Below are 25,932 nucleotides of genomic sequence, written 5' to 3'. Positions count from 1 at the left end.
TTTCAGCAAAAAAAAAAAGAAATGAAGTAAACTGCAAAAATAGTCACAATAATTATATCTAAATCAGGGGAATATGGGACTTTACTGAGCTTTTCTTTCTATTTTTCTGCATATTTGTACAGTTTCATAGTAAAAAGTGAAAAAAAGCTAACTTAGGCTTTCTGTCTGGGGGTGACAAGATGGCTTAATGGCTCAAGAATCATCTAGAAACCAGCTTTCTTTTCTACCCAGCCTTCCGACCTGCCTTCAGCAGCAATGCCTGCCCTGCACCCAGGACTCAGTGCTTTCCCAGCTGGCTACCTGCAGCTGCATTCAAGGGGTGGGGCTGAGTCAGCAACACCGCCCCAGAAATGGGAACAGATGAACTGCAATACACTCTCCCCCAGGTATTCCTGGGAGATGTTCTCAAACACACCAGCACTTCTGATTTTGTTCCAAAATTTCTTTAGAGGAGCAGTTCCATGGAATACTTTTCCTGACCTTGCCTTCAAGGTCAGTGTTCATACAGGGCTTTAGCAGAGTCTGCGGGTCTTGTTTAACTTTGCCCGGTTTGTTAATTCAGCTTGGGTTCACTCAGTTCCTGGAATTTAGTCCCTTATTTCATAATAATAAATAAAATAACTTTGGAGGGATAACCAGCTGTGACTGCTGAGTCACAGCTCTTTATTAAGGAACTCTGTGAAATCCCAGTGTTCACTTATGCTAAGAGTTTCTATAAGAATAGAGCTTTAAAAAAATTTTTTTTTAGAGTTAAATATTAACGTGTGATGAATTTTCCAGAGGAGTTTGGAACTAAAACTGGTGAAGGTGAAAAAAATGCCATTTGGGGTGTTGCAAGCAGTTTGTACGTTTTAAGATAGAAGCAAGAATTTATGTTTAGGGCCCACCCTCCGTTGGTTCTGGGTGGTAACACTTTGGTGACTTCTTTGACTTATTCAGATATTTAAAAATTACCTACACATTATTTTGGAGAAATCCCAAGGCAGTGAAGTAATTCAGTTGCAGATGTTTCAAACTGGCACGTGAAAGGTTCTGTTTAATGCTAAACCGGTGTATCTCTGGCAGGATAACACCTTTGCCTTGGGGAGGACTGGAAGGGTACCCAGCCATGGTGCGATGGTTTGTCGATGTGCCCACTGGGCTAAGCTGATCTATGTTTCCCAGGATTCCCTTTTCTTGTATGTTTCTAGTTTGATGGACCTATAAGATTTATTTTATCCTGAGAGTTGCACCTGCCTTCCTCCAGCCAGGCTTTCCTTGCTGAACCTATAACATAAAATCATGGAAGGTTGACACTGACATGGCCCATACAGATTATCTAGTTCAATTGGGTCCTAAAGTTGGTCCATCGTAAGAGTCATTTGGGGAGTTTTTTTTTTTTTTTTTTGCGGTATGCACTGCTGTGGCCTCTCCCATTGCAGAGCACAGGCTCCGGACGCGCAGGCTCAGCGGCCATGGCTCACGGGCCCAGCCGCTCCGCGGCATGTGGGATCTTCCTGGACCGGGGCACGAACCCGCGTCCCCTGAATCGGCAGGCGAACTCTCAACCACTGAGCCACCAGGGAAGCCCCTGGGGAGTTTTTTTGAAATACGGTTTCCCCAGTGCCACCCTGTAAGATTCTGGTTCAGTAGGTCTGAGCCCAGGACATCTGAATTTTACAAGTTCCCTAGATGGTTTTGATGGTCAGCAAAGTGGGTTTGCTAGTCACTGTGATTCTCAAAGTATATGGTCCTTGGACCAGGGACACCAGCATCATCACCCACAATCTTGGACCCACAAATTCCTGAGGTTCCCCCTGGACCTCCTGAATCAGAGGCTCTGTTTGCGGTCCAGCACTCTGTGGTTTAATAAACCCTCCAGGGGATTCTGATGCGTGCTAAAGTTTGAGAACCAAATCTAGTCTAATCCCTCATTTCATAGTTAAGGAAAACGAGTCTAAGGAGAAGGGACACGTCTTTGGTTTAATGCAAGGAGATGGACACAGGAGGCATCCTCTCCTTGCACTCAGGTGTTTCGAGCAGAGAACACTCACAGCCTGCCTTGAGAAACCTCAGGTTACTACACTTGTGAAAGCAAGGTTTTCATCAACTAGAAGATGTTACATGATCCAGTGACCCAGTTTGTAGTACAAAATGCCAAAGGAATCATTTTTTTTTAGGAGTGCAGGTTAAGGAAAATCAAGAGCTGTAGCACTTAAGCAAGCTTCATGAAGAAGAATTCTGAAAGCTGGAAAGGATTTGCATAAATGGAAAGAGAGAGGGCGGCCCTCTCCCCAAATTGGGGAGACCACAGGGAGGAAGAGGCAGGACAACGGAGATTCCAGCCAGGTTCAGGGGGAAGGTGCACGTTAAGACAAAGAGGAGACTGTGAGAGGGGTCTGGGAGATAGTTTTGGGAAAATAGGTGGGAAAACAGTAGATATAAATCGTTTTTGAATGTTGTAGCAGAGGTGTACTTTATAATATAGCGCTGTCTCGTAATATTGGAATCCACTGCACAACTTTGCCAACTGAGACTGATTTGGAGGCAACTTTTTAAAAAATTACTTTTAAGTGCGTGCATAAGTTTAACGCTGAGTTGGCAAATTTTGGCAAGGCATAGAGTTGTGAATATGAAATCCCTCATGTTAATAAGTGTTAATTAATGTCAGGAATGATACTTGGAGAGCTAAATTTAGCAAATAGAGAAAAATGATGTGTAATCAGTCACATTAGTCTTTCCATGTAACTGGTACTTCCAAGATGCTGGAAGATGCTTAGAAACAGTCTAATAGAAACAATTTTGTGTTTCGATGGAAACCTATGCTTGCCTAGAGGTCACCATCCAGGCTATCTGATTCTTGTCTTCCAATGTCTGGTCGCTGTTTCACAATTCTGTAAGTTGTAGGTAGATGACAGACAAGCAAATTGACCTCGTTCCCCATCCTGTGGAACAAAAGCCAGTTTGCCTCTGTCTGCATTTTCCTTTCACCATTCCTTTACTCCATATGTGTGCACTTTTTAAAAACTTTCTTCTGAACTAGTTTTAACATCTGCCTCGTTTTCTTATTAATTAATGAGTACTGTAAAGTTTTCAACACAGGTCATTTTTATATCTGTGTGAGCATCATGATTTTACCTTTTTCTGAAAACTGCCCTTTAACAATCAGATTAAGTCTCACAAACCTTACCCCTCGAGGCTTTTTATATTACTGATTTGCCATCCCTCTGCAGAAAAGATCCCTTAAGAAAAAGTCACCCTCAATCAGAATTCACACCTTTTCCAACTGGAAGCGTCTTAACTAGTAAGGCTCTATCTCACGGGTCATGAGATTTGTGGTGAAATTCTTGTGGCGTCAAGAAGCTGCTGCTACTTTTCCCCCTGTCACTTATTTTCCTAATCAACATTTCTTCCGGTTTTCTTTCTTAACCCTTCTCTGTAGCCAATTGAATTGGTTATCACAATGTTAGGTGACCAGACAAAATATGGAGTGGCGGCGGAGGGAAGGAGGTCAAGTATGAATATGTAGTCATCTACTGTTTAAAATAGCCTAATTTTGATTTACAGTAAAGAAGTCACAGGTCTCAGGAGACAGGCGCACATGTAAATTTCATAGGCGGACTGTCTTCCTCCTCCCGGTCTCCCTCCCCCCCTCGTCGTCTCCCTTCCCCTCTCCTCCCCCCTCTCTCTCTCCCTCCCCTCCCTCCGTCTCCCTCCTCCCCTCCTTCCCTCTTCCTCCCGACCTCCCCTCCCTGCCCCTCCCTCCGGCTCCAGCCTTCCCCGGAGGCCGGGAATCCAGGACAGCCACTGGTCCACCGGGATCCCACCGCCCTCCGTCACCGCGTCCACTTCCGTCCCCGAAGGAGGCGCCTCCCCCTCGGCTTGCCCCTGACCGTCTCCCCTGTGTCCCGCGGGGCTGCGGCGTTGCCCGCTCCGGTCCGGCGTCCTCCGCGCGTAAGGACAGCGTCCTTCAGGCAGTTGGACGAGGTACGTGCGCTTCGCTAGCCCAGGATCGCGCTGCAGGTCCGCTCCGCTCTAACTTGCGCATGCGTTTGCTTGAGGCAAAGGCGGTCTTTGCCATGTGCACAGGTAATGAACCTATTAAAGTCCATTTTCAACACCAGCTTTTATCAAAGCAGTACATTGTCACTGCAGAAAAGCAACCCCGCCATCCTACTTTGGTATATTTTCCTGTATTGTTTAGCCATACATTTTGAATAGACAGTTGAAATCATACTGTATATAAACTTGTATTCCTTTTTTTTTTATTTAACACTATGTCTTGATCCTTTCCTCCGTGCCATTAAATACTCTTTGTAACCGTTTTCCTACAGTTGAACATTTTGGTCGTATAGTTCTTACTACTGATATAAAAGTATGGGGGAAAAATGAGCGTATCTGCGTCCAGCTCATTCTCCACATTTTGCAGCCTTTATTAAGGATGGGTGTTAAGAGAGTAGGGTCTTGGGCTTCCCTGGTGGCGCAGTGGTTGAGAGTCCGCCTGCCGATGCAGGGGACGCGGGTTCGTGCCCCGGTCCGGGAAGATCCCACATGCCTGGGAGCGGTTGGGCCCGTGAGCCATGGCCGCTGAGCCTGTGCGTCCGGAGCCTGTGCTCCGCAACGGGAGAGGCCACAACAGTGAGAGGCCCGCGTACCGCAAAAAAAAAAAAAAAAAAAAGAGAGGAGGGTCTGGTCTAGGCGTGTAGCGTCCTGTATACTAGGTCCGTGTTGCCAGGAGAGACTGTACCGTTCCCACTCGGCCATGTGGGTCAGGAGGTGAAGCAGTGGCCTGTCCCAGGCCTTGCTGACGCTGGGCACTGCGATTTAGGGCTACTTGCTGATGGACATGCCACCTGTTGTTTTCAAAGCCCATTTAAAGTAAGGTGGTCAGAACTGAGCCCTGTGGGTATCTGGGGGAATGCCATCCAGGCCTCACAACAGTCCAAGAAAAGGCCAGAGGCAGCCACTTGATTGGCAGTTCACAGGCCAATCTAGCTTCATCCCATCTAGTTTTCTAATTAATGCTGTCAAGACTGTGTACCCTTTGGAAAACACAACCGTGATTACTGAAAAATAAAAATAATTGGAGGAGTTGATGTTCACAGAACCATCTAAGGATAAGGAGGGCCCTGCCTTCCCTGCTGCAAGATGGAAGATCAATTGCCATGCAAGTTACAGTGTTTACCCCGTAAAGGAAACCCCCAGCCTTCCCCTGCAGCCACCTTAGAGGTTCTGTAGTTGTTTTCGATGCCCTTTCAGGTGTTTCCATTTCTAAATCTCTGAGGCTGCCAGCATTTTATTCCTAGACTTCTTTGCTTGTTGCATTCCCATCAACACCAATCCCCTTCACTTATCAAAATCTTCTTCCCTATTTCTTTTGGAGATCTTCATTGCTTTGGGAAGTGTGACTTCTGAGTTATTTAAATCCTGGGGGGTATGAAAGCAGGAAACCACACTAGCTCAACCATACTTGACCACCCATTTCTCGCCTTCTGCCCTCCAGTGAGAAAAGGGGAATGTTCAATTATACAGTTAAAAGATAAGTTTCAGCAAAAGGCAAAATCATGACTAATACAGATAGAAAAACGAACTGTGTTAAAGATTCTATTTTATTCATTAAAGAGGGAACCAGGCAGATCTTATAACTGGTTCAGAAAAAGAAGTCAAGAAGCACAAATTTGTTTGGAGTAAAAGAATGCCTCCGGATGGTACATTTTAGGAAAGGGGGGAGGACACAGCAGCCCCTTGGAATTTGCAGGTCAAACACGCACCAGTGATCCCCGTAGGTTTTGACTTACAATTTTGTGGAGGCATTTGCTGTGTGAAGGAGGACTGGAGGGTGTCAAAGAAAATATCATTCATTCGTGACACTTGTTAAAAAACGGTAAGGCAGACCTTATTCAGGACCATCGTGATAGGGGTTAGGGACCACTCCAGGGGGATCTTGCAGTAGGAGAGAGACATTGGGCTCAACTCTGAATATAAGGAAAAGTGGGAGTTTCTAGCCAAGGGGCAGAGTAGGGGGTCAGTGGATGGAAATAAAGGGATTCCAGCTAAGCTGACCTAACAGGATTCTTGCAGAAGACGAGCCAGGGTGATCGGACATCACCTGGGGGATGATGGAGGATGAGGGAGAGAATCAGATAGGTGGCTGGGGGATTCTGCTAAACCGACTTAGCAGGATTCTTACTAAAACTGGACAAAGCCCAAAAGCCAGGGCCTAGTTGAGAAGAGAGTTCAGAGGATCCTGACTAGAGTTCGGTCAAGGAGAGAATCTTTGTCAAGGGGCCAGAAAAGTCAGTCTGTAGGGGATGGGTCTCGTAGTCATTCACAATTATGTGGGATCTTGCAGGGGTGTTATGGGGGAAACATGTACTTTAGTGCTGCATCCTGGGTGGCACTGACAGAGAATGTGCCCATCAGGGTCTCCCCTGCTGGAGCATGTCCTGGCCATCCCTCGTGTCATAAAGAGAGCTCTGACTTCTGGAGGCGTTACTGGTGGAAACCACAGATCTGATCTCAGGGTGGCTGGAGTGTGTTGCCAAGTCCACCTGACATGATACAGAAAAGCGCTTCTTGGTACATTTTATGAGGACCCCACCATACATGTCAGACCTACAGTCCCATCCCCTTACAGGAGGAAACCTTATCCCTCACTGTGACCTTATAATGTCATAGAAGAAACTCTGTGTTTCAATGGAAAAGTACCCATCTACTATAGCCCACCCTTCCGGGCTGTCTGATTCTAGCCCTGTTCATTGTATTTGAGCTGTTTTGCAGCTCTGTGGAAGTTGGGGGTAACTGATAGGTTTGTAAATTCTGTCCTGTCTGGTGGAGAATTAATTGGCTTCCTCCCCTACTGTGGAAAAATTGGTTTTGTCTCCATTTACAATTCATCTCAACATCCCTCTACTCCATATAAATTAGTGCCCTTTCTTTTTTCCTTAGGACCAGTGGTAACATCTGCCTTATTTCCTCCTATCATATGAGTAAAGTACAATCCTTAATGTGAATTCATTTTGGTAACTGTATAGGAGTTGAGTTTTACTTTTTTTCTGAAAATTGTGTTTTAACAAATGTGTCATTTGGGAGGGAAAAGAGCCCAAATCTTGAAATATATATACAGAAGGTTTACGTATAGTACAATCAGTAGAGTGTCAAGGGTGTGTTTCCCAAGGCTCTTGCCCACAGAGAGACTGTCTACCCTGCCCACTGTGGCCTTGGCCCGGGACACACTGGCTGGGCTTGGCTGCTGTGCCCCGTGAAGTGTCTGGCAGGAGTCCAGCCTTCATGTGTGGCACATCCAGGCCTTCCCAGCCAGCACCCCTTTCTGTGGGAGAAAGGCCTTTCAGGATCAGTTCAGAGAGTGGCTGTCTTAGCTGTAAACATTCCTTTTGGAAAGTGGATAGCAATCGAAGGTAAGTAAAAAGATTCAGATTCAAGGCTGCTTATTTTCTGTGGTCTCGCATCCTCATAGGACAGCCAGGTAAGAAATCAGCCTGAGGAATAAGTTCTCAACAAGTAATGTGCAGTGGGACCTAAAGTTTACTGCTATTGATACTGGATTGTTCTGACTTCTCTTATAATAGTTCCATAATGTAGTTTATGGAAACAAAACTATGAAAAATACCGTCAAAGTTTTCTTTGGTCAAATGACTAGCTCTTAATTTCTCTTTCCTTAAAATTTAGTCATTTCTAGTTATGAGCATTTAGAACATTCTGGAAAGTACAGGATATAATGTAATAGCCACCTATAGTCACATGACACAGATTTATTTAAAAAAAAAGATATTAACATTTTGTCCTGGGCTTCCCTGGTGGCGCAGTGGTTAAGAATCTGCCTGCCAATGCAGGGGACACGGGTTCGAGCCCTGGTCCAGGAAGATCCCACATGCCGCGGAGCAACTAAGCCCGTGCGCTACAACTACTGAGCCTGTGCTCTAGAGTCTGTGAGCCACAACTGCTGAGCCTGTGAGCCACAACTACCGAGGCTGCGTGCCACAACTACTGAAGCCCGTGCGCCTAGAGCCCGTGCTCTGCAACAAGAGAAGCCACCGCAATGAGAAGCCCGTGCACTGCAACGAAGAGCAGCCCCTGCTCGCCGCAGCTAGAGAAAACTGGCACGCAGCAACAAAGACCCAACACAGCCAAAAATAAATAAAATTAATTAATTTAAAAATATGTATTATTCAGGGGTTTTAGTATTAACTTAGCATCAAAAAACCATTGTCTCTCTCTTTTTTTTAACATCTTTATTGGAGTATAATTGCTTTACATTGTTGTGTTAGTTTCTGCTGTATAACAAAGTGAATCAGCTATACATATACTTATATCCCCATACCTCCTCCCTCTTGTGTCTCCCTCCCACCCTCCCTATCCCACCCTTCCTATCCCACCCCTCTAGATAGTCACAAAGCACCGAGCTGATCTCCCTGTGCTATGCGGCTGCTTCCCACTAGCTATCTATTTTACGTTTGGTGGTGTATATATGTCCATGCAACTCTCTCACTTTGTCCCAGCTTACCCTTCCCCCTCCCTGTGTCCTCAAGTCCATTCTCTATGTCTGTGTCTTTATTCCTGTCCTGCTCCTAGGTTCTTCAGAACCACTTTTTTTTTTTTTTTTTTTTAGATTCCATATATACGTGTTAGCATACGGTATTTGTTTTTCTCTTTCCGACTTACTTCACTCTGCATGACAGACTCTAGGTCCATCCACCTCACTACAGATAACTCAATCTCATTTCTTTCATTGTCTCTCTATATAGCATTGTTTTTGAGATTTACTGTATTGATAAATATCTATGGAATTTGCTCATTGAACTGCTATGTAATGTTCTTTTTAGGAGTGTATTAGCTGTAACACATTACCGCAAACTGGGTGACTTAAGACAGCAGAAATTTATTCTCTCACTGTCTGGAGGCCAGAAATCCGAAATGCAGATGTTGGCAGGGCCGTGCTCTTCCTGAAACCTGTAGAGGAGAGTTTTTCCTTGTCTGTCTCCCGGCTTCTGGTGGCTGCTGGCAATTCGTGGTGTTCCTTGGTTTGTAGACGCACCCCCTCCAAACTCTGCCTGTGTCTTCCAAGGCTGTCTCTCCATGTGTGTCTGTGTCTGTATCCAGATTTCTCTCTCTTCTTCTAAGGACACCAGCCATTAATTAGATTAGCACCTACCTTCACCAGGATGGCCTTGTCTTAACCTGATTCCTCTGCAAAGTCCCTATTTCCAAATAAGGTCACATTCACAGGTTCTGTGGGTTAGGACTTGAACAGTATCTTTTTTGGGGGACGCAGTTCAACCCACGACAATGAATAAATGGCAACGTATCTCATTCTCCTGATGGTCGTTATATTGCTTGCAATTGTTGCCACATTTTGGTGGCAAGAACAGCCTTGCATACCCACTGCATGTGTCTGTGTGTACACACATACACACACACACACACACACACACACACACACGAGTGTGAAATTCTCTAGGGAATACACCAGTGGGGGGATTTCTGGGTTGCAGGGTGTGTTCCTCATTGCCTTTGCTGAACTGCTTCCCAGAGTGTGTATCAGTTTACACTCCCTTCCGTTTCCCTGCTTGGGCACCATCTCTTGGTGTTAATAGACTTATTGCCAATCTGCAAGAGGTAAAATGGTGTCTTGTTCTTGTTATAATTTCCTTAAATACCAGTGAGGTTGAGTATCTCTTCACATGTTTACAGGCCATTCAGGTGTATCCTTTTGTAAATTGCCTCATATCTTTGGAGCATTTTCTATTGGGGCTGTCTTTGTTTTGTTAATTTCTAAGAATTCTTCATATATTTTATCTGGATACTATGGCCTCTGCTTTGAAAATAATTTCTTCTTTTAGTCTGTATCTTGTTTTCTCACTTTTTTACGGAGACTTTTATCTTACAGTGTTTAAAATTTAATAAAAGTTTGAAAGCTTTTTGTTGTGGGAAATCTCAAGCGTGTATGGAAGTCGAGAGGGGCTTCCCTGGTGGCACAGTTGTTGAGAATCCACCTGCCAACACAGGGGACACGGGTTCAAGCCCTGATCCGGGAAGATCCCACATGCCGCGGAGCAGCTAAGCCCGGGAGCCACAACTACTGAGCCTGCGTGCTGCAACTACTGAAGCCCGTGCGCCTAGAGCCCATGCTCCACAGCAAGAGAAGCCACCACAGTAAGAAGTCGTGCACCGCAACGAAGAGTAGCCCCTGCTTGCCGCAACTGGAGAAGGCCTGCGTGCAGCCATGAAGACCCAACACAGCCAAAAATAAATAAATTAAATAAATAAATTTAAAAAGAAAAAGAAAGTTGAGAGACTAGTACAATGGACGCTCCTGAACCACCCAATTCCAGTACTGTCAGTACTTAGACACTCTCCCACAATCTCCACAGCCTACTGGGAAAGTCCCAGTACACACATCAGCACGTAGCTATAAAAGATAAGGACTCGTTAAAAAAAACCCATCACTGTTATAACACTATTCCTCCTTCCCTTCCCCCCCCATTAAAATGATTCTCAATATCATCAAATATCCAGTCAGTTCAATTTTCCCCCATTTTCTTATAAGTGTTTTTTACAGTTAGCTACTGCTATGGACTGAATTGTGTCCCCCAAATTTACATGTTGAAGATGGTACTGGGAGGCGGGGCCTTTGGGAGGCAGTTAGGTTTAGATGAGGTCATGCGTGCAGGGCCCCCATAATGGGATTCGCACGTTTGAAGGAGGCTGACAGGATCTCTGTGTGTGGTAGGCAGTGACTCACAGGGCTTTGTTTTCTCACCTGGGTTGCTTGGTGTCCATCCCACCTCCTGAGGAGTCACAGAGCCTTCCTGCCCCTGTCATGACCCGGCAGAGCCCCGTCTGTTCTGCCGGCCTCTCCCTGCCTGCACCCTGCAGCTGGACCTGGCTGGGGGACACGGCCTCGCTGACCCTGCCTATGTTCCGGGCCCTCATTTTCCACTTCTATTCTCCCCTCCAATCTCCTCCTTCTACCCTGATCTGTTGACTCTGCTTCTTAGTTCTCTGAGCAAACAGAGGCAGGTGGGAACATCCACAACCTCCCTCCTGGCAGCACCCACCCACCTGTGTCTGTGTCCTCACCCTCTGCCTTCTCTCCCAGGGCTGTGGGAGGACCTGCCCAGTGCCTCCTCTGCTGTGCTGGCCTCACCCCTCTCTCCAGAGACCACTGGTTCCCTCTCCGTGGTACATTCTCATCCACAAGCCAATATGCTGACATTTCTTCCATGAAGAAAAAGAAAAAAAAAGACTTGTTTCCACATCTTCCCTCCATCTTTTGCTCACTCTCTTTTTTAGGACTGGTGACAGTCTAGAGAGAGCTTTCTGTATTTCCTGTCTCCCTGTCTCTCTTCTGTCTCAGCCCCCGGCAGTCCCGCCCTCCCCGCTCCTGCAAACCTGTTCTGGACGCCCTCAGCCTGACTTCCACCGTGCAGAGCCTGGTGGGCAACCCTGTCTGCACCCTCGGGTCTTCCTGCAGAATGTTGCATGGTCTACACCCTCCCTTTCTTTCTTTCTTTTTTATAAAAATTAATTATTTTTGGTGCATACACGTTTTTTCATTTTTAAGTATAGTGGATTTACAATGTTGTGTTAGTGTCGGGTGTACAGCAAAGTGATTCCGTTATGCTTACACTCTCCCGTTCTTTTTTTTTTTTTTTTTTTGCTCTACGCGGGCCTCTCAGTGTCGTGGCCTCTCCCGTGTACCCTGCATCGGCAGGCGGACTCTCAACCACTGTGCCACCAGGGAAGCCCCACTCTCCTGTTCTTGAAGCCCTTCCTTGGCTTGGCTCCTGGACACCACACCTGGGGTTTCCTCCTCTCTCACTGGCCCGTCCTTCTCAGACACAGTCACTAGTCCCTTTTTACCTCCCCAAAGGAAGTCTTAAGTACTGAAGGACCCCAGGGCTCCGTCTTCTGCATTCTTCTTTATTGTTATTTCCTGAATGATGTGATTCACTCTCAAGGTTGTAAATACTGTGTTCAGCTGATTCTCATTATTCACAGAAGGTATGTTCGGTAAAGTTGCTGTGAATGCTCAACTAGCTGCTAGTGGACCACAGGGAAATGTCGTCGGTTCCTACGAGCCTCTGGTCACGTTTCCATCAACTCATCAATATTTGACCTTGTTTTGTTTGTGTTTCTGTATGAAGAAACACAATATATATTTACTACATATTGCTGATTCATTAACATTGACTCATGGCCAACAGCAGTGTGACTCACACCTGAACAAAGCTTGTCTAACACGTATTTAAGGCACATCACAGCCTTCTTGCACTTCGATCACTAGACGGCACTTTAGCGCTGCCCATGAAATCACCAACAAAAAGCACAAAATTACCAAACGTGTGGCACTAAATAGACCATGAGAAGGACACTTGTTTACAGCGTGAGAGCCGATACAGGAAGACAGAGCACAGCCTTGCTCGACCTTGACTGGGAACGTGCATCTCAGTGACTCAGATTTTTTGTGGCTCTACACAGATTTGTGGGTGATGCAAAAGCCCGGCAAGAACTGATTTTGGAGTTACGAAATAATTTAGCAAGCAGGCAAATTCATGAATACAGAATCTGCAGATAATGAGGTTCCACTGCGTATGCCGATCACTCTGAAATGCATATCCTCAGCTTGGACCCCTGCCCTGAACTTGGGCGTTGTTATCCAGCTGGCCGCTGGACAGGAATGTGAATGTCTCATAGACATTTCGAACTGCTTATGCCACAGCCTGAAGTCCTGGTCTCCTCAAACCTGCTCTTTCGGCACTCTCGCCTTTCACTTAGACATTCCATCCTTTTCCAGTTGCTCAAGCAAAAGACCTAGTCACCACGGACTCCTTTCTGTTAAATATCCTACGCGTGCCATCTGTCAGCAGAACCAATTGGCTGCACCTGAAAAATCTATCCAGACCCTGACCTTTCTCACTCTTTTCACCATTACCGTTCTCGTGGCAAGAATTTGGCTTTTTCGGTGTGAGATGGAAGCTGCTGGAGGATTCTGGGCAAAGCAGTGTTTCCCACCACGCTCTCTCCCTGATATTTCTGTTCCAACTACACTGTTCCTTGTTGTTCCTCAAAAACCGGAAGAAAATGAACACTTGTGATCCCCTAGATTCAACAGTTGTTTGCAATGTGCCATAATTGCTTTATGTTTCTGTATGTATGTCTGTGCATGTGTGTTTTATAATGATTTGAGGGTAAATTGCAGATGCTGATACTTCATCCCCAACTTGAGCACACATAGTTAAAAAATAACAACGTTCTCGTACATAACTTCTATTACCACACCGTAGAAAATTAATATTAATTCGTAATATCCACTATCATCCATATTCGCTTCCTCACTTGTTCCCCAAGTGTCTCTTGTAGCGGTTCTTAACTTGGAACGAGGATGTAGTCAAGATTCACATGGTGCATTTGATTTCATTTCTCTTTAATCTCTTTTAATCTCGAGCTGTCTCATCACCTTTTTTTTTCTTTTTTATTTTTGAAGTTAGGAATTTTTTCCTCTCATTCTGCATGTTTGTCAGTTTTTCCTGTTTCTAAATTTATTAGCGTAAAGTTGTTCATACTAATTTTTTGGTGATTTTTTTAAAGGGAAAAATCCGTACTTACGTCACCTTTTTCATTCCACATATCGTTATGCTGTTGTTGTTGTTGTTATGTGTTCTTTATCATTCTTTCCTTTTTATTGATCGGGTTTGCTGGGGATATACCTATTTTATAACTTCGAAAATCAGATTTTAATCACTTTCTGTTTCTCCATTGTTTATGTTCATCTCATTATTTTCTCCTTTTGGGTTTATTCTAATTTTTCCCCTCACTTCTTGAATTGAATGCTTAACTTATCTCCATTCTTCCCTTTTGTCTAATACACGCAACTGAAGAGGATCAAAGGATGCGCTCCTCAAATGTGGTACTTCGGCGCATTGATTATTTTGAGCTGAAGGCAATTAGGAAACAGCAGATGCCAAAAGAGTTTTTCTCCCTCCCCCTTTCTGCCTAAAATTAGGGCATAAATTCCCTCTCCCCCATGAGGGGAGCAACTCTCATCACCAGATTCCCCATATATTTCCCAGTCATGCCTCCACAATTTATCACCCTTTGTTAAAATGCTGTATAAACCATGTGTCTAACTGCTTCTTGGGTTTTCACTTCTTTTCTGCAAAACCACTGTGTGCTAAAAATTAAAAATATTAATAACGTGTATGCTTTTTCTCCTGTTGATCTGACTTTTGTCGGTTAAATTCGCAGGCCCTCCGGTGCTGAACCTAAGAGGGTAGGGGAAAGTGTTTTTCTCTCTGACTGCAATCTAGGGCATCAGTATTTCTCTAAGGACCAGTGTATTGCTTCAACTTTTCGCTACAGTGTTTTCATTGTAATTCGGTTCTAAACCTTTTGGATGTTTATTATCATTTCTTCATTGTGCTAATATAACACGTTTTATATAAAATTTTTGTTGACTTGTGGGTTAATATGTGGGCAGTTTGGTAGCTGTTCACATCCGCTTGAAAAGACTGTATATTCTCTAATTGCTAATGAAGAGATCTCTATCTTTGGGTTCAGGCTTCCTAGTTTTTCCTTTCCAAGGAAACCTCTTTGAATTAAAAACAAAAATTTAATTAGAGAATCTGTCTCAAACAGTGAATTTAATATATTTACATTTGTTTGGATTTATTTCAGCCCACATTATTTTTTGCTTTATGGTTGATAGGTGTACTGTTCTTTTTCTTCTCCTTTCCTGCTGTTTGTTTGGTCAAGTGTGTTTGGGTCTCTTCCTCATTTCTACCCCCGTTCCCACCATCAGTCTTCCTGACGAGTGTTTATTTGGAGCACTTCCTCCTGTGAAGCTATTTGTAGTAAGCACCTCTTCAGTGGGAAGCATTTTTCGGCCTGGATTGTGAAAGTCTTGCATTTGTTTCTGCCAGGCGCCCAGGGATTTCCCTGCCCAGGGTCCACTGTTCCATCAGTTTCTCAGCCTAGGTATTCCTACTTCAAAAGGATGGTGCAAATTGGGGGGATTGGTTTTTGTGTTGTTGTTGCTGAAGACTTTACATTCATTTATTTTCCAGTTTTATTTTATTATTTTATTTTTTATGGTTTCTTTTTTCCTTTCCTGGGCTTCCTTACCATATTCCTAGGCTTGGTTGGCAGAGTTTTTCTTTTTTCTTTTGTTGTTTGTTTTGAATTTTGTCTGCTAAATATGAACCTTTGAGGGCTCAGACCTTGTGTGGGAAAGTCTCAGTTACAAATCCCTGTCTCAAGGGGTCCCAAGGCCTCACTGGACACAGAGTCCTAAGCACTGGTTAGGTGAGGGCCTGTCTCTGGGTCTGGCCCTGTCCCCAGCACCCTGGCTCCTTCACATCTGCTCCTGCCACCCTGACCCTGACCTCCAGTTTCCTCTCTCACCCGGGGAGGGGGGTTGCTTTCTTTTCCCTCTGAGCTCCACCATTTTAACTTTTATTTGTTAGTTTCACTCACTCTGCTATTTCTACTGTTTATAATGGGAATGGATTCTTTTTTTTTATTATTTTTTTTTTGCGGTACGCGGGCCTCTCACCGTCGTGGCCTCTCCCGTTGCGGAGTACAGGCTCCGGACGCGCAGGCTCAGCGGCCATGGCTCACGGGCCCAGCCGCTCCGCGGCATGTGGGATCCTCCCGGACCGGGGCACGAACCCGCGTCCCCTGCATCAGCAGGCGGACTCTCAACCACTGCGCCACCGGGGAAGCCTGGGAGTGGATTCTTCTTAGCTTAATCTTATCACCCAGAACCAGTATCATTGATTTCTTGCATGAATACACTGTAAGTATAGTTTAAATTAATTTTTTCCTGTACTCTTGATTTTAGTTTTCTCATTGTTTATAATCTTGGGATGTGCCCCACTCAGTGTAATGCATGTGTCTCTCTGTAGCCTGACTTAAACATCTCCAATGGCTAACGAAGCTCACCCTTGTCCATGTGACATTGGCCATAGAATAGAGTACGGAGGGTTGGGGCGTGAAGTTCAAGTTGAGCACATCAAGGCTTATCTCACCGCATCCCCCGTGGACGCTGGCAAAGCTGTGATTGTCATTCAAGATATATTCGGCTGGCAATTGCCCAATACCAGGTATATGGCCGACATGATTGCAGGAAATGGATACACGTACGTATAAAATTCTCCTTTTTTTTTTGTTTGCTTAAATTCATGTAAATTTCTGTATTTTGTTCCCTTCAAAGGAAATGAAACCAAAAAACCCTGAGTATATTCTGATGTACATTATGTATTTTCTTATCTCACTGGGGTGCAGGTAAATGGAGACTGTCACATACGACAGCCAGTGTCCAGTGGAAGCCAACTGCTCCCAACCCAATGTCTGGGCTTCAGGTCCTCCTAGGATGGCTAGCCCTGTAGACTTGTTGGACGCTGGGAGAGTTATTTCCCGATGTGAGGCCCTGCGCAGACACCGGTACAGGACACCTAGGGCAGAACTCGCCAGCTCTGAAATGGATCCATTACTTGGCCCTTGAAGCATCTCCGCCTGGGGTCAGCTTTCACGCACAGGGCACACGTAGTTATCCTGGTCTGAACACGAACTGTCATGGCCTGATGTGAGTTAGACTGGCTTCCAGAACTGGCAGAGTGAGACCTCAGCTCCCAAAGGCTGTCTCTGTCACATTGTGTGACCATGGCCACCTTTGGTGACTGCTGTCACCTGCTTGCCCCGCACCGCTGTGCTGTTGGTAGCAGCTTCAGTAAAGCACGGACGAGAGAGAGAAGGGGCCATCCCTGCCAGCCCAGCTTCACTCAGCGAGCCCCGAGTGTGGTGCACCCCAATTCCCTTTGTTTTCTTATTTCTTAAAAAGAGGAGCTGAAAACCAAAGCGTGCACCCATCTCGTTTTCCTACAAAGAGAAACCCATTGAAAGGAAGCACCCCCACTGCCGTGTGATGCAATTTCCTGTTGACTGGAAAGAGGACGTCCACTTGATTTTTCCCTTTTTCATGCCCTCACGTTTCTTCTTGTGGATGAGGCAACTTAACTTTCCAAGGGCAATACCAGTAATGAAAACAATAGCCAGCCCTGATTGCTTTCTGGCTCCGCCAGACCGGGGCCCTAGGGCGTTCCCTGGGTAATTGCCCGTCATCCTTCCAACAACCCGGACAAGGCGGGGCTGTCACTGTTCCCATTTTGATGGTTAGGAAACCGGGGCATGAAGGCGGAGGTCTCAGTTGCCCCAGGTCACCCGCTGCATCGAGGAGATTGGATGGGACGGTGGCTTCCATTGTCTTGGGTGGGTCCATTAGCTGGAGACGGAACATAAAAATGAGTAAAGATGCCTGTGACTTACAAAGCCTGTCACCCTTATCTAAGTATTTTGCCTTCAGAATAATCCTCTGAGGGTGCACAGCTCTGTTAGATCAAGAAAAAGAGGCTAAAAGTCATTAAGTGACTTGTTAAGGTTTCAGGGCAGAACGGGGCAGTACAGGGACCTGAACTTAGATTCTTCTGACCCAGATTTCAGTGCTCCTCCCACCCCTGCAGGAGAGGTTGTGTTCCTCCATCCATGGCCGTGACCTTTACTTCCGGAACCGGCTCTCTGGCGGGGGCCGCGTTGCCCCACCCCGGGGTTGGTGCGGAAGGAAGGTTGACCTGGACTCCGCAAGCTGGCGTGTCTGCTCCGCGGCCCCTTTTAGAGCCTGCATGAGACCAAACCTTCGGGGCAGGACATTGTGCCCTGTTGGCATCCTGCGCGGAGGTTGGGAAATTGCATGGTCATGGTGACTGGGCCGCTCACCAGGTGTGCCCTCTGGCCTGAGGCTAATGCGAAAGGCCAGCTGAGAGGTGCGACTCCTCAGGGGCAGGAGGGGAGCCTGTGTCCGCCCGCCCAGGCCCTCGCCGCCTGGGAACCCTTGTCCTGGGCGTCACAGCTAGCGGGGAGTGTGCACGACCGAGGCCTCGGCATTTCAGACGGGCTGGGCTCTCAGCCCGCTGCCAGAGGCCCTGCACCTTCGGTTGTGAAATCTGAGATGCTCTGGCCTGGAGCCAGTTGGCCTCTTTGCTGCGATCACAGCTGGCCCTTGTGACCACTACCTTTCTTCTCCTGTGGTCCAGAACCGCCAACGTGACAAGTTCTTAATGAACAGAAGCAAATATGGAGTCCCAACAGTTCTGAAACTAAGCAGGATGCATGTCCCTATTTTACAGAACCATTGTTCCAGACTTCTTTGTAGGACAGGAGCCATGGCACCCCTCAGGGGACTGGTCCACCTTCCCGGAGTGGTTGAAGACAAGAGATGCCAGAAGGATCGATAAGTAAGTCCCAAGTACGTTACCAGCCAGCGTGGCTGTCTTGGTGGCGCCCCAGGGCCCCGGGGGGAAAAGGCAGGAGGGAGAGGAGGGTCTGGCTTCCTCGGTCACCCACCCACCTGCCCGCCCTCCCGCCGTGTACGACCTCAGAGGCCACAGCTCGCAGAGTCCTTCCTGAGGCGTAAAGGAAACCGATTTCGTTTAGCACAGTCTTTGCAGCGGAGGGTTGGTTAGAAACCAACAAGTACCCTGCTGGCCAGTAAGTTCACTTGCTTTCCTCTCTGGGAAATGCTTCGTGGCACTGATGCTGAGAGAGCTTCCTTGAAGTACCTGGGGGTCCCATTTTCCTTGACAGTTGGGCTATAGGGGTCCGTAGATCAACACTCCCTCCTTCCCCTCTGGTTGCAGAACCAGTTGAAACAACAGGCAGAGAAGAGAGATCAGAGAACACGTCAGCCCCACTTCTACTCCGCTGATTGGAAACTGAGGCCCCAAGCGCCATCCCCTCCCCCCCAAAACCGCCACCCTCCCACCCCCTGCCTCGGGGAAACTGGGTCTTTAGACCAGACCCACCAGACCAGGACTGTGGTCTTGCCAGGGTCCAGGGAACTGTGGAAAGAAAAGGGGGGGATCCCCCAGGATTGCAGCCTTTTATTAAATTGGCTCCAGTCAGTCCAGAAGCAAGGACCAGAGGGCTCAGCTGCCACTCAGATCCCCTCTTCTTGGTCTGGAGGAATAAGGATGGAGTGGGGAAAGAGGCAGGGATGTTCTCTAGTGCCAAGCTCCTCCTGAACAGGAAGACCTGAGCCCAGGGCAAAGGGTCCCCCAGCCCTAGCCCCCGACTCACCGTGACCAGGCATCCTCCTGAATGCTGTCCTCTCCCATATCACATCACAGCACAGCCCAGCTTCTCTCTCTGCCCTGCTTCCTCCCTTGCCTTCCCCAGGGTGGACTCTGAGATCACTGGGGACCCAACTTCCCACACCTTTATCCATTTCCAGGCCTCCCTCCCAGGGACTCAGACTGCAAGCCCAGGAAAAACAAAATGAAGCAAGAAGTTACGAGTAAAATACAAGTAGAAACACAAGAGACCCCGAGAACCTGTGATGTGAATATGAAATTCAGCTTTGCGTGGAGGGGAATAGTTAGGACATTTTGAGGAAAAGCCTTGTGGGGCTGCCTTCTATCTGTGAGCGCAAATCAGGGTGATCCTTTCTGGAGGGCATTAGAGCACCCAGAGGTACCTCTCCACAGGGGATAAGGAGAGCCACACATTTTAAATCAAAATGAGACATAAAATGGAGACACTAACTTGGAAATTAGACTAAAGTCCTTGTGTCTAGTCAAATATCTTTTGTTTGAAAGAAAACCCATCTTGAATGGTTACTGCTTAAGGAGTCATGGAATTTATTGGCTTATAGTACTGAAAAGAGGTAATTTCTGGCTTCAAGCAGAGGTTGGTCTATAGCTCAGAAGGTATCCCCAGGATTCGACCTCCCAACATCCCTCAGCACCCTTGTCTGATGCCGGCCCCATTGTCAGGCAGCATTTGCCTCTGGGTGGCAAGATGGCTGCAGCAGCCCCAGCCTCCCATGGGCTCCTTTCCCAGCAAACCAGCAAAATTCTCGTTTTGTCTTGATGGTTATGACTGGGTCACAAGTCCATCCTTGAACCAATCGTTGTGGCTAGAGATTGCTATGCTGCGATTGGCCAGGCCAGAGCCACATACTCCCCTCCTGGAACTGACCCTCCCAAAGTATATGGACCGAGCATGGGGAAGGGAGTTTCATCCAAAGCTAAGCTCTGGTGTTCCCAGGAAAGTGGGGAATATACTCGGCAACAAAAGGAAGATAGGTTCACTTGAGTCAGTGAAAGAACGTTTATAGAAATGCCCTCTTCCTTCTTGTCCCCTCCAGTTAAGGCAGTTATTCTTAAGATCAAAGCATTCGAGAAAAACTGAAAAACAAAATGACAAAAACTATTCCTTATTCCATTTTATTTTGCAGAATTACTTAATTACAGCTCTTCTAACATTATGAAAATAACTACTTGCACACAGAATGGTATGATACATATGTTTAAATGTGTTCAAAGATATCTTACGATTAAAAGAAAAAGAACGTGCAATAGAATTGCTTTCTCCTTTTTTTTTTTTTTTTCTTAATTGCAAACAGACAGCGTTTCTTCCTTATCAGATCCAGCAGAACTTTCCGGGCCGGGCTTGCAGCACTACCTCTATTTTGGCATCGTGCTTCTAGTTGCAGAAGCTGTATGAGTTCCAGACAACCAATTTGCAAACGAACCATTTGCAAGGCCAGAGCCACTGTTCCCCGTCCCCTCGGGCTTGCCTCTTCCTCGTGGCTTTCGAAATACTGCCGTGCTCTTTGGGCATGGGAGGAAACAGGCGATGCAGAGTTAGGGTGTCGGGCAGGGAGATGGAATGTGCTGAGTCAGACAGAGCTGGGGAGCTGCCTCCTGACTGAGGCTGCACCCTGCTGAGAGAGAGGAGATGAAGGAGCTCCCTGGGGCCGGATCTTGGGATCAAGCCCTAGAGCCACGCTGTGGCCTTGGGCCTTGATCTCTCCTGAGGCTGTGGAAGGCTGTTGCTCAAGATGGTCTGATTTGTGCCACCCTGTCAGGTGGTTGGAAGAGGCTGGGCTTGGCAGGGAGACTTGCTGGGGAGAGATGTCACTTGTTACTCGTCACCCAGGCAGGAGGTGGTGAGGACAGAGCTCTGAAAGTAGGGATCTCAGAACCTCAAGGAACAGCTGCTGAGAAAGCCCTGTTACCACTAGTGCTTGCTGCCCAGTGTACTTTCAAGGGGCCACAAAATACCTCGTTTGTTTTTTTTGGCTGTGCCAGAAGCTTGCTGGGTCTCAGCTCCCCCACCTGGGATTGAACCCGGGCTCCGGCAGTGAAAGTGTGGAGTCCTAACCACTGGACCACCAGGGAATTCCCCTTGAATAACTTTTCTTTCATTCTAGAGAAGTTGACGCGGTCTTGAAGTATCTGAAACAACGTTGTCATGCCAAGAAAATTGGCGTCGTGGGATTCTGCTGGGGTGGAGTTGCTGTCCATCACATGATGATGAAATACCCAGAATTCAGGGCAGGGGTGTCCATCTACGGTAAACCTGCCTTGTGCATTTTTACACAATGAAAACTGGAGGAGGGGTTGAGTGACAAATGCCACGAGCCTCTTCCCAAACTGAGGGCCCTGGTGTAACACAAACCCCAGTGGAGCAGAGATGGCCTATCTTAAGGAATTGGTTTTAAAAATCTGAAGGTAGAGGCGGAAGTATGTAATATCTAACCAGGGAACCTGGGTCCTGACAGTGTGCCTTTGGGGAAATCCCCTAATCCGAGGTCTCAATTTCTTAACCTAGGATGAAGGGGATAACTTTCTTTCTGTGATAATGGTTAATATCAAGCAATATTTTTATGAGCAATAGCTGTGAAAAGATTTTTCCAAGATGTGACTAATTCTCAACTACTCACGCATGCATGCAGTCCTGCACACACACACACACACACACACACACACACTATATATATACACATGCATATATGTGTATATATATGAAAACAGGGAAAGGGAAAACCGACTCTAAAATGTAAATAGCAACATAAACATTTCATGCAAACAAACCAAATGTATCACACCAATGACATAAGAACATTATATCTGTGTATAGAAATGGTTACTAAGTGAGGATATGGAAACATCCGACCTTGGCTTTCTTTCATGATAGTATATCCAACGGTTATACTAATGATTCTTATTTGGCTTAATGGTTCCTCACTGCGGTATTTTCACTTACTTTTAGCATTAAAAAAAAGCCCTTTACCTGTTTACTTACTCAAAGGCAGCAGCAAGCTGCCGGTTGCCGCTGTGCACAATGGGGCTGGCAGCCCTCGCGGCGCCTTTGTGTGAATTAGCACAAGGCGCTCCGGAGTGGACTGCTCGCCGGCGCCCCCTCGTGGCCGCCTCTGCGCAGCGCGCGACTGCGGAGCCGGGCGGGACTTGGAGCCCAGGGGCCTCAAAGCGCTGTGCAGCCACCTAACGTGGCCTTCACAGAATAGGGCGGAAAGCGTGGCCCTCTTGCCCGTGGCTCCCTGTATTCTAGAGAGGAGTTACAGCTAAGGGGAGGCTCTCCGGCTTACTTGGCTTTGCTGTACTGACAACAGGAAATGGAAAACAATTTTTTTTCCTCCGTACTGACTGGGATTCTCCATGACCACCCTTGAGTCAGGCTCCGCTGTGAGTCCTCTTTCTGAGGAGGTCCCGACCTTAGGCTCTCTCCTTGGCCCACTGGGTCAGTTTAGCGAGAACTCCCCATCCTTGATATGTGATCAAATTCCTCCTGTTCCCCCCCTCCCCATGCCTTGTCACCTGGCCTGCCTTCAGCAAAGGCTTTGTCAAATACTGTCTGGCCAGAATCCCCGTAGCCGGATGATTCCTTAGTCATTTTCCATCCACCGGCCCCCATCCTGCTTCGTGGTGGAAAATCCCACTTGTCCTCGCATTTGGGGTTGAGTCTGGTGTCCCTCCCTCACTGCAAACCCTTGTTGCCGTGGTCTCCTCGAATAAGATCTTCCTTACCGTCTTTGACAAGTGCCGGAATAATCTTTTCTTTTTTTAAATAAATTTATTTATTTTATTTATTTAGTTTTGGCTGCGTTGCGTCTTCGTTGCTGAGCGCGGGCTTTCTCTAGTTGCAGCGAGCGGGGGCTACTCTTCCTTGCGGTGCGCGGGCTTCTCTTTGCGGTGGCTTCTCTTGCTGTGCAGCACGGGCTCTAGGCCCACTGGCTTCAGTAGTTGTCGTGCGTGGGCTCAGTAGTTGTGGCATGTGGGCTCAGTAGTTGTGGCATGTGGGCTCAGTAGTTGTGGCTTGTGGGCTCTAGAGCACAGGCTCAGTAGCTGTGGCGCACGGGCTTAGCTGCTCCGCAGCATGTGGGATCTTCCCGGACCAGGGAGCGAACCCGTGTCCCGTGCATTGGCAGGTGGACTCCCAACCACTGCACCACCAGGGAAGCCCAGAATAATCTTTTCTTTAGAACTCCTCTCAGCTCAGAATGACAGTGGAGTTTGAAACTTTTACTTATTTTCCTATAGGAGTGGGCACACTCAAAGTTGTCTGAATCCCCAAAGTCCAACATGCTTTTGACTAAATGATTTCTAAAATTCTGAAGGCACTTTAGAAGGATGAAAACTAATTATTATGAATGACCTGCTGGGACCTGCTGCCGTGCCCAGGGACTTCACACACATGGTCTCCTCTGAGCACAAATACCCCATCAAACCCTGACGTCAGAACCTTGGGGCTTGAGTAAACTGTGAGAAACTTCCAGAACAGCGGTGGTCAGATGGTCCAGATTAGAAAGTTATCACCTCCTGGTAAATGAAGACACGTCCCAAGAGGGAGCATTTTTCAGGCTGCTGCGTATCTTTACCTGCCAAGCAGCCGGCCAGGTCTACAGCCATCATTTAATGGCCTGATTCCTGGTGAGTGAGGTAGAGAGAAGGGAGCTCAGACTCAGTAACCTCTTTGAGCCCAGTTTTATAGAACAGGCCACTTTTGTGGAATTGCTAAAAAGAAGAGACACAAAACCCCCAAAGCATATGTTTTCCTTTGAAAAATCTACCTCACATCGTTTTCTGTGGCACATGTACGGGAGTCATACCCTGTGTCCCTGTCCCGCCCCCACTCTCCAGGCATCATCAAAGACTCCGAAGACGTGTACAAATTAAAGAACCCCACGTTGTTCATTTTTGCTGAAAACGATGCTGTGATTCCTCTAGAGCAGGTAAGTTGGCATCTTAACTCTTCTCGTCTCTGTGTTTAATAGCAGGACTTGACATTTTGGGGAAAACATCCCGAAGGATTCATTTGTTGCTCCAAATACGTTTCAACATTAAAGTTTTAAAGGTGTGTTTTATCGGGGACTTTGAGGGGGTCTGTAACCCCTTAAGTGCTCCTGCCATGGCTGGATGGCTGGTTACTTCCCTGCCCGTGCCCCTTCCGCGTGGAACCCATGAGTTATCATAAGATCTCTGTCCTTAAAGACACAGCTCTGTTTGTTTTTTTTAATTAAAAAAATTTTTTATTGAAGTATAGTTGATTTACCATGTCATGTTAGTTTCAGGTGTACGCCACAGTGATTCGGTTATACATAAAAAAATATATATATACATATATATATGTATATGTATATATTTTTTCAGATTCTTTTCCCTTATAGGTTATTACAAAATATGGAGTATAGTTCCCTGTGCTATACAGTAGGTCCTTGCTGGTTACCTATTTTAACTATAGTAGTGAAGACACAGCTATGTTAAATCCAGTATGTTGATAAGGAAAAGGCAGATGGAAACTGTGGTTCAAAAGCAGTTGTTTAGAAATTACTGTTGTTATTCATAACTGATACATTTTATTGATATGTTTTAAACAACTTACACCTGAATCTATGAATTACATATTGAATACATTGAATATGGTATATGCAAATAGACTGAAGTATATATTGAATAATATATAAATATATTAATACGATTTCAAATAATTGATGTATCTTTAAAAAAAGTATTTTATTTTTATTTATTTGGTTGCACCGGGTCTTAGTTGCGGCACGTGGGCTCTTTAATTGCAGCACACATGTGAGATCTAGTTCCCTGACCAGGGATCGAACCCGGTCCCCCTGCATTGGGAGTGCGGAGTCTTAACCACTGCACCACCAGGGAAGTCCCCTGATGTATCATTTTTATATCGCTCTGAATTCTCTCCTTTGCCAGAGGTGAGGACTGTGCCGATTTTAAAATTAAAAGTGAAAAATTCATGATAGCTATGGAACTTAATTTAAAGCACAGATGTTAAAGCTCTTTGATAAGCATTCAGGGAAGATTTGGAGAATGGAAAATATTGCTAGAGGGTTAAAGTCCTATCATCATGAACTCTTTTGCCAACCAGGTCTCTCTGCTGACTCAGAAGTTGAAAGAAAACTGCAAAGTGGAATATCAAATTAAAACGTTTTCTGGGCAAACGCACGGGTTTGTGCATCGCAAGAGAGAAGATTGTTCGCCTGAAGACAAGCCCTATATCGATGAGGCGAGAAGGAGCTTGCTCGAGTGGCTGAACAAGTACGTGTAGCCAAGGCCAAGGGCAAACTTTCTCAAAATAGCTCGCATCCAGAAATTTGCTTTGAAATGCTTAGATCATTTGATTTCATTTTCACTTTACAGAAGATGAATCAAGGAATCCTGAAATTCATCTGAAACACAAATTCAGTAGGAAAAGTTAATGTATGAAATACTTTAATCTTTAACATGTGCATAAAGAAAAATTTTAACAACAGGTCAGGACCTGAAGAATTTGGATGGTAGAGTAATGTGCTAACTATTAGTAAAAAACTAGAGCTATCCAGGGACCAGCTCACAGATCAGGCATGGCCTTCCGGCCTTGAATTGAGCACATCCTCTAAAACGAATAATATGGCAAAACCGTGAAGAGCCTGAAATGTAAACTCAGGTAAAGCCCACCTTAATTGGACTTTTATCTCTGTCTTAATACAGATGAATTTGTCATGTTCATATATTGCACTATGAGAAATTTTGAGATTAAAATAAAGTTTTAATGACTGACCTAATCATA

At 46.2% G+C, this 25,932-nt stretch overlaps 1 protein-coding gene and 1 long non-coding RNA gene across 3 annotated transcripts in view; one reads left to right on the top strand and one right to left on the bottom strand.

Moving 5' to 3' along the window:
* LOC137221129 (uncharacterized) overlaps nt 1-4,020 on the bottom strand; it is an 11,512-nt gene extending 7,492 nt beyond the window's left edge. The window contains exon 1 of the long non-coding RNA XR_010941878.1: nt 3,873-4,020. This is a non-coding gene — a long non-coding RNA (uncharacterized lncRNA). The remainder of the gene's footprint in view (nt 1-3,872) is intronic.
* CMBL (carboxymethylenebutenolidase homolog) lies at nt 3,738-25,932 on the top strand. 2 transcript variants are annotated; one of them, XM_067730369.1, is made up of 6 exons: nt 3,738-4,068; nt 15,906-16,139; nt 18,183-18,290; nt 21,269-21,411; nt 24,000-24,091; nt 25,252-25,932. In XM_067730369.1, the coding sequence occupies exons 2-6, from the start codon at nt 15,925-15,927 to the stop codon at nt 25,429-25,431; spliced, it is 738 nt and encodes a 245-aa protein (XP_067586470.1). In that variant the 5' UTR covers nt 3,738-4,068; nt 15,906-15,924; the 3' UTR covers nt 25,432-25,932. The 2 variants fall into 2 exon arrangements, with proteins under 2 accessions (XP_067586470.1, XP_067586469.1); XM_067730368.1 differs by having other exon boundaries at nt 3,741-3,966.

Source organism: Pseudorca crassidens, chromosome 3 (assembly GCF_039906515.1).
Source record: "Pseudorca crassidens isolate mPseCra1 chromosome 3, mPseCra1.hap1, whole genome shotgun sequence".
Classification (NCBI taxonomy): domain Eukaryota; kingdom Metazoa; phylum Chordata; class Mammalia; order Artiodactyla; family Delphinidae; genus Pseudorca; species Pseudorca crassidens.
Note: the sequence above shows the minus strand (reverse complement) of the source record. Positions and strands in the feature narration are given on the sequence as shown.

Coding starts and splice junctions, on each gene's coding strand:
- CMBL (XM_067730369.1), top strand. CDS start 15,925: ATGGCTAACGAAGCTCACCCTTGTCCATGTGACATTGGCCATAGAATA. Junction 18,291..21,268: donor GATGCCAGAAGGATCGATAA/GTAAGTCCCAAG, acceptor CTTTCATTCTAG/AGAAGTTGACGCGGTCTTGA. Junction 21,412..23,999: donor GGCAGGGGTGTCCATCTACG/GTAAACCTGCCT, acceptor CCCACTCTCCAG/GCATCATCAAAGACTCCGAA.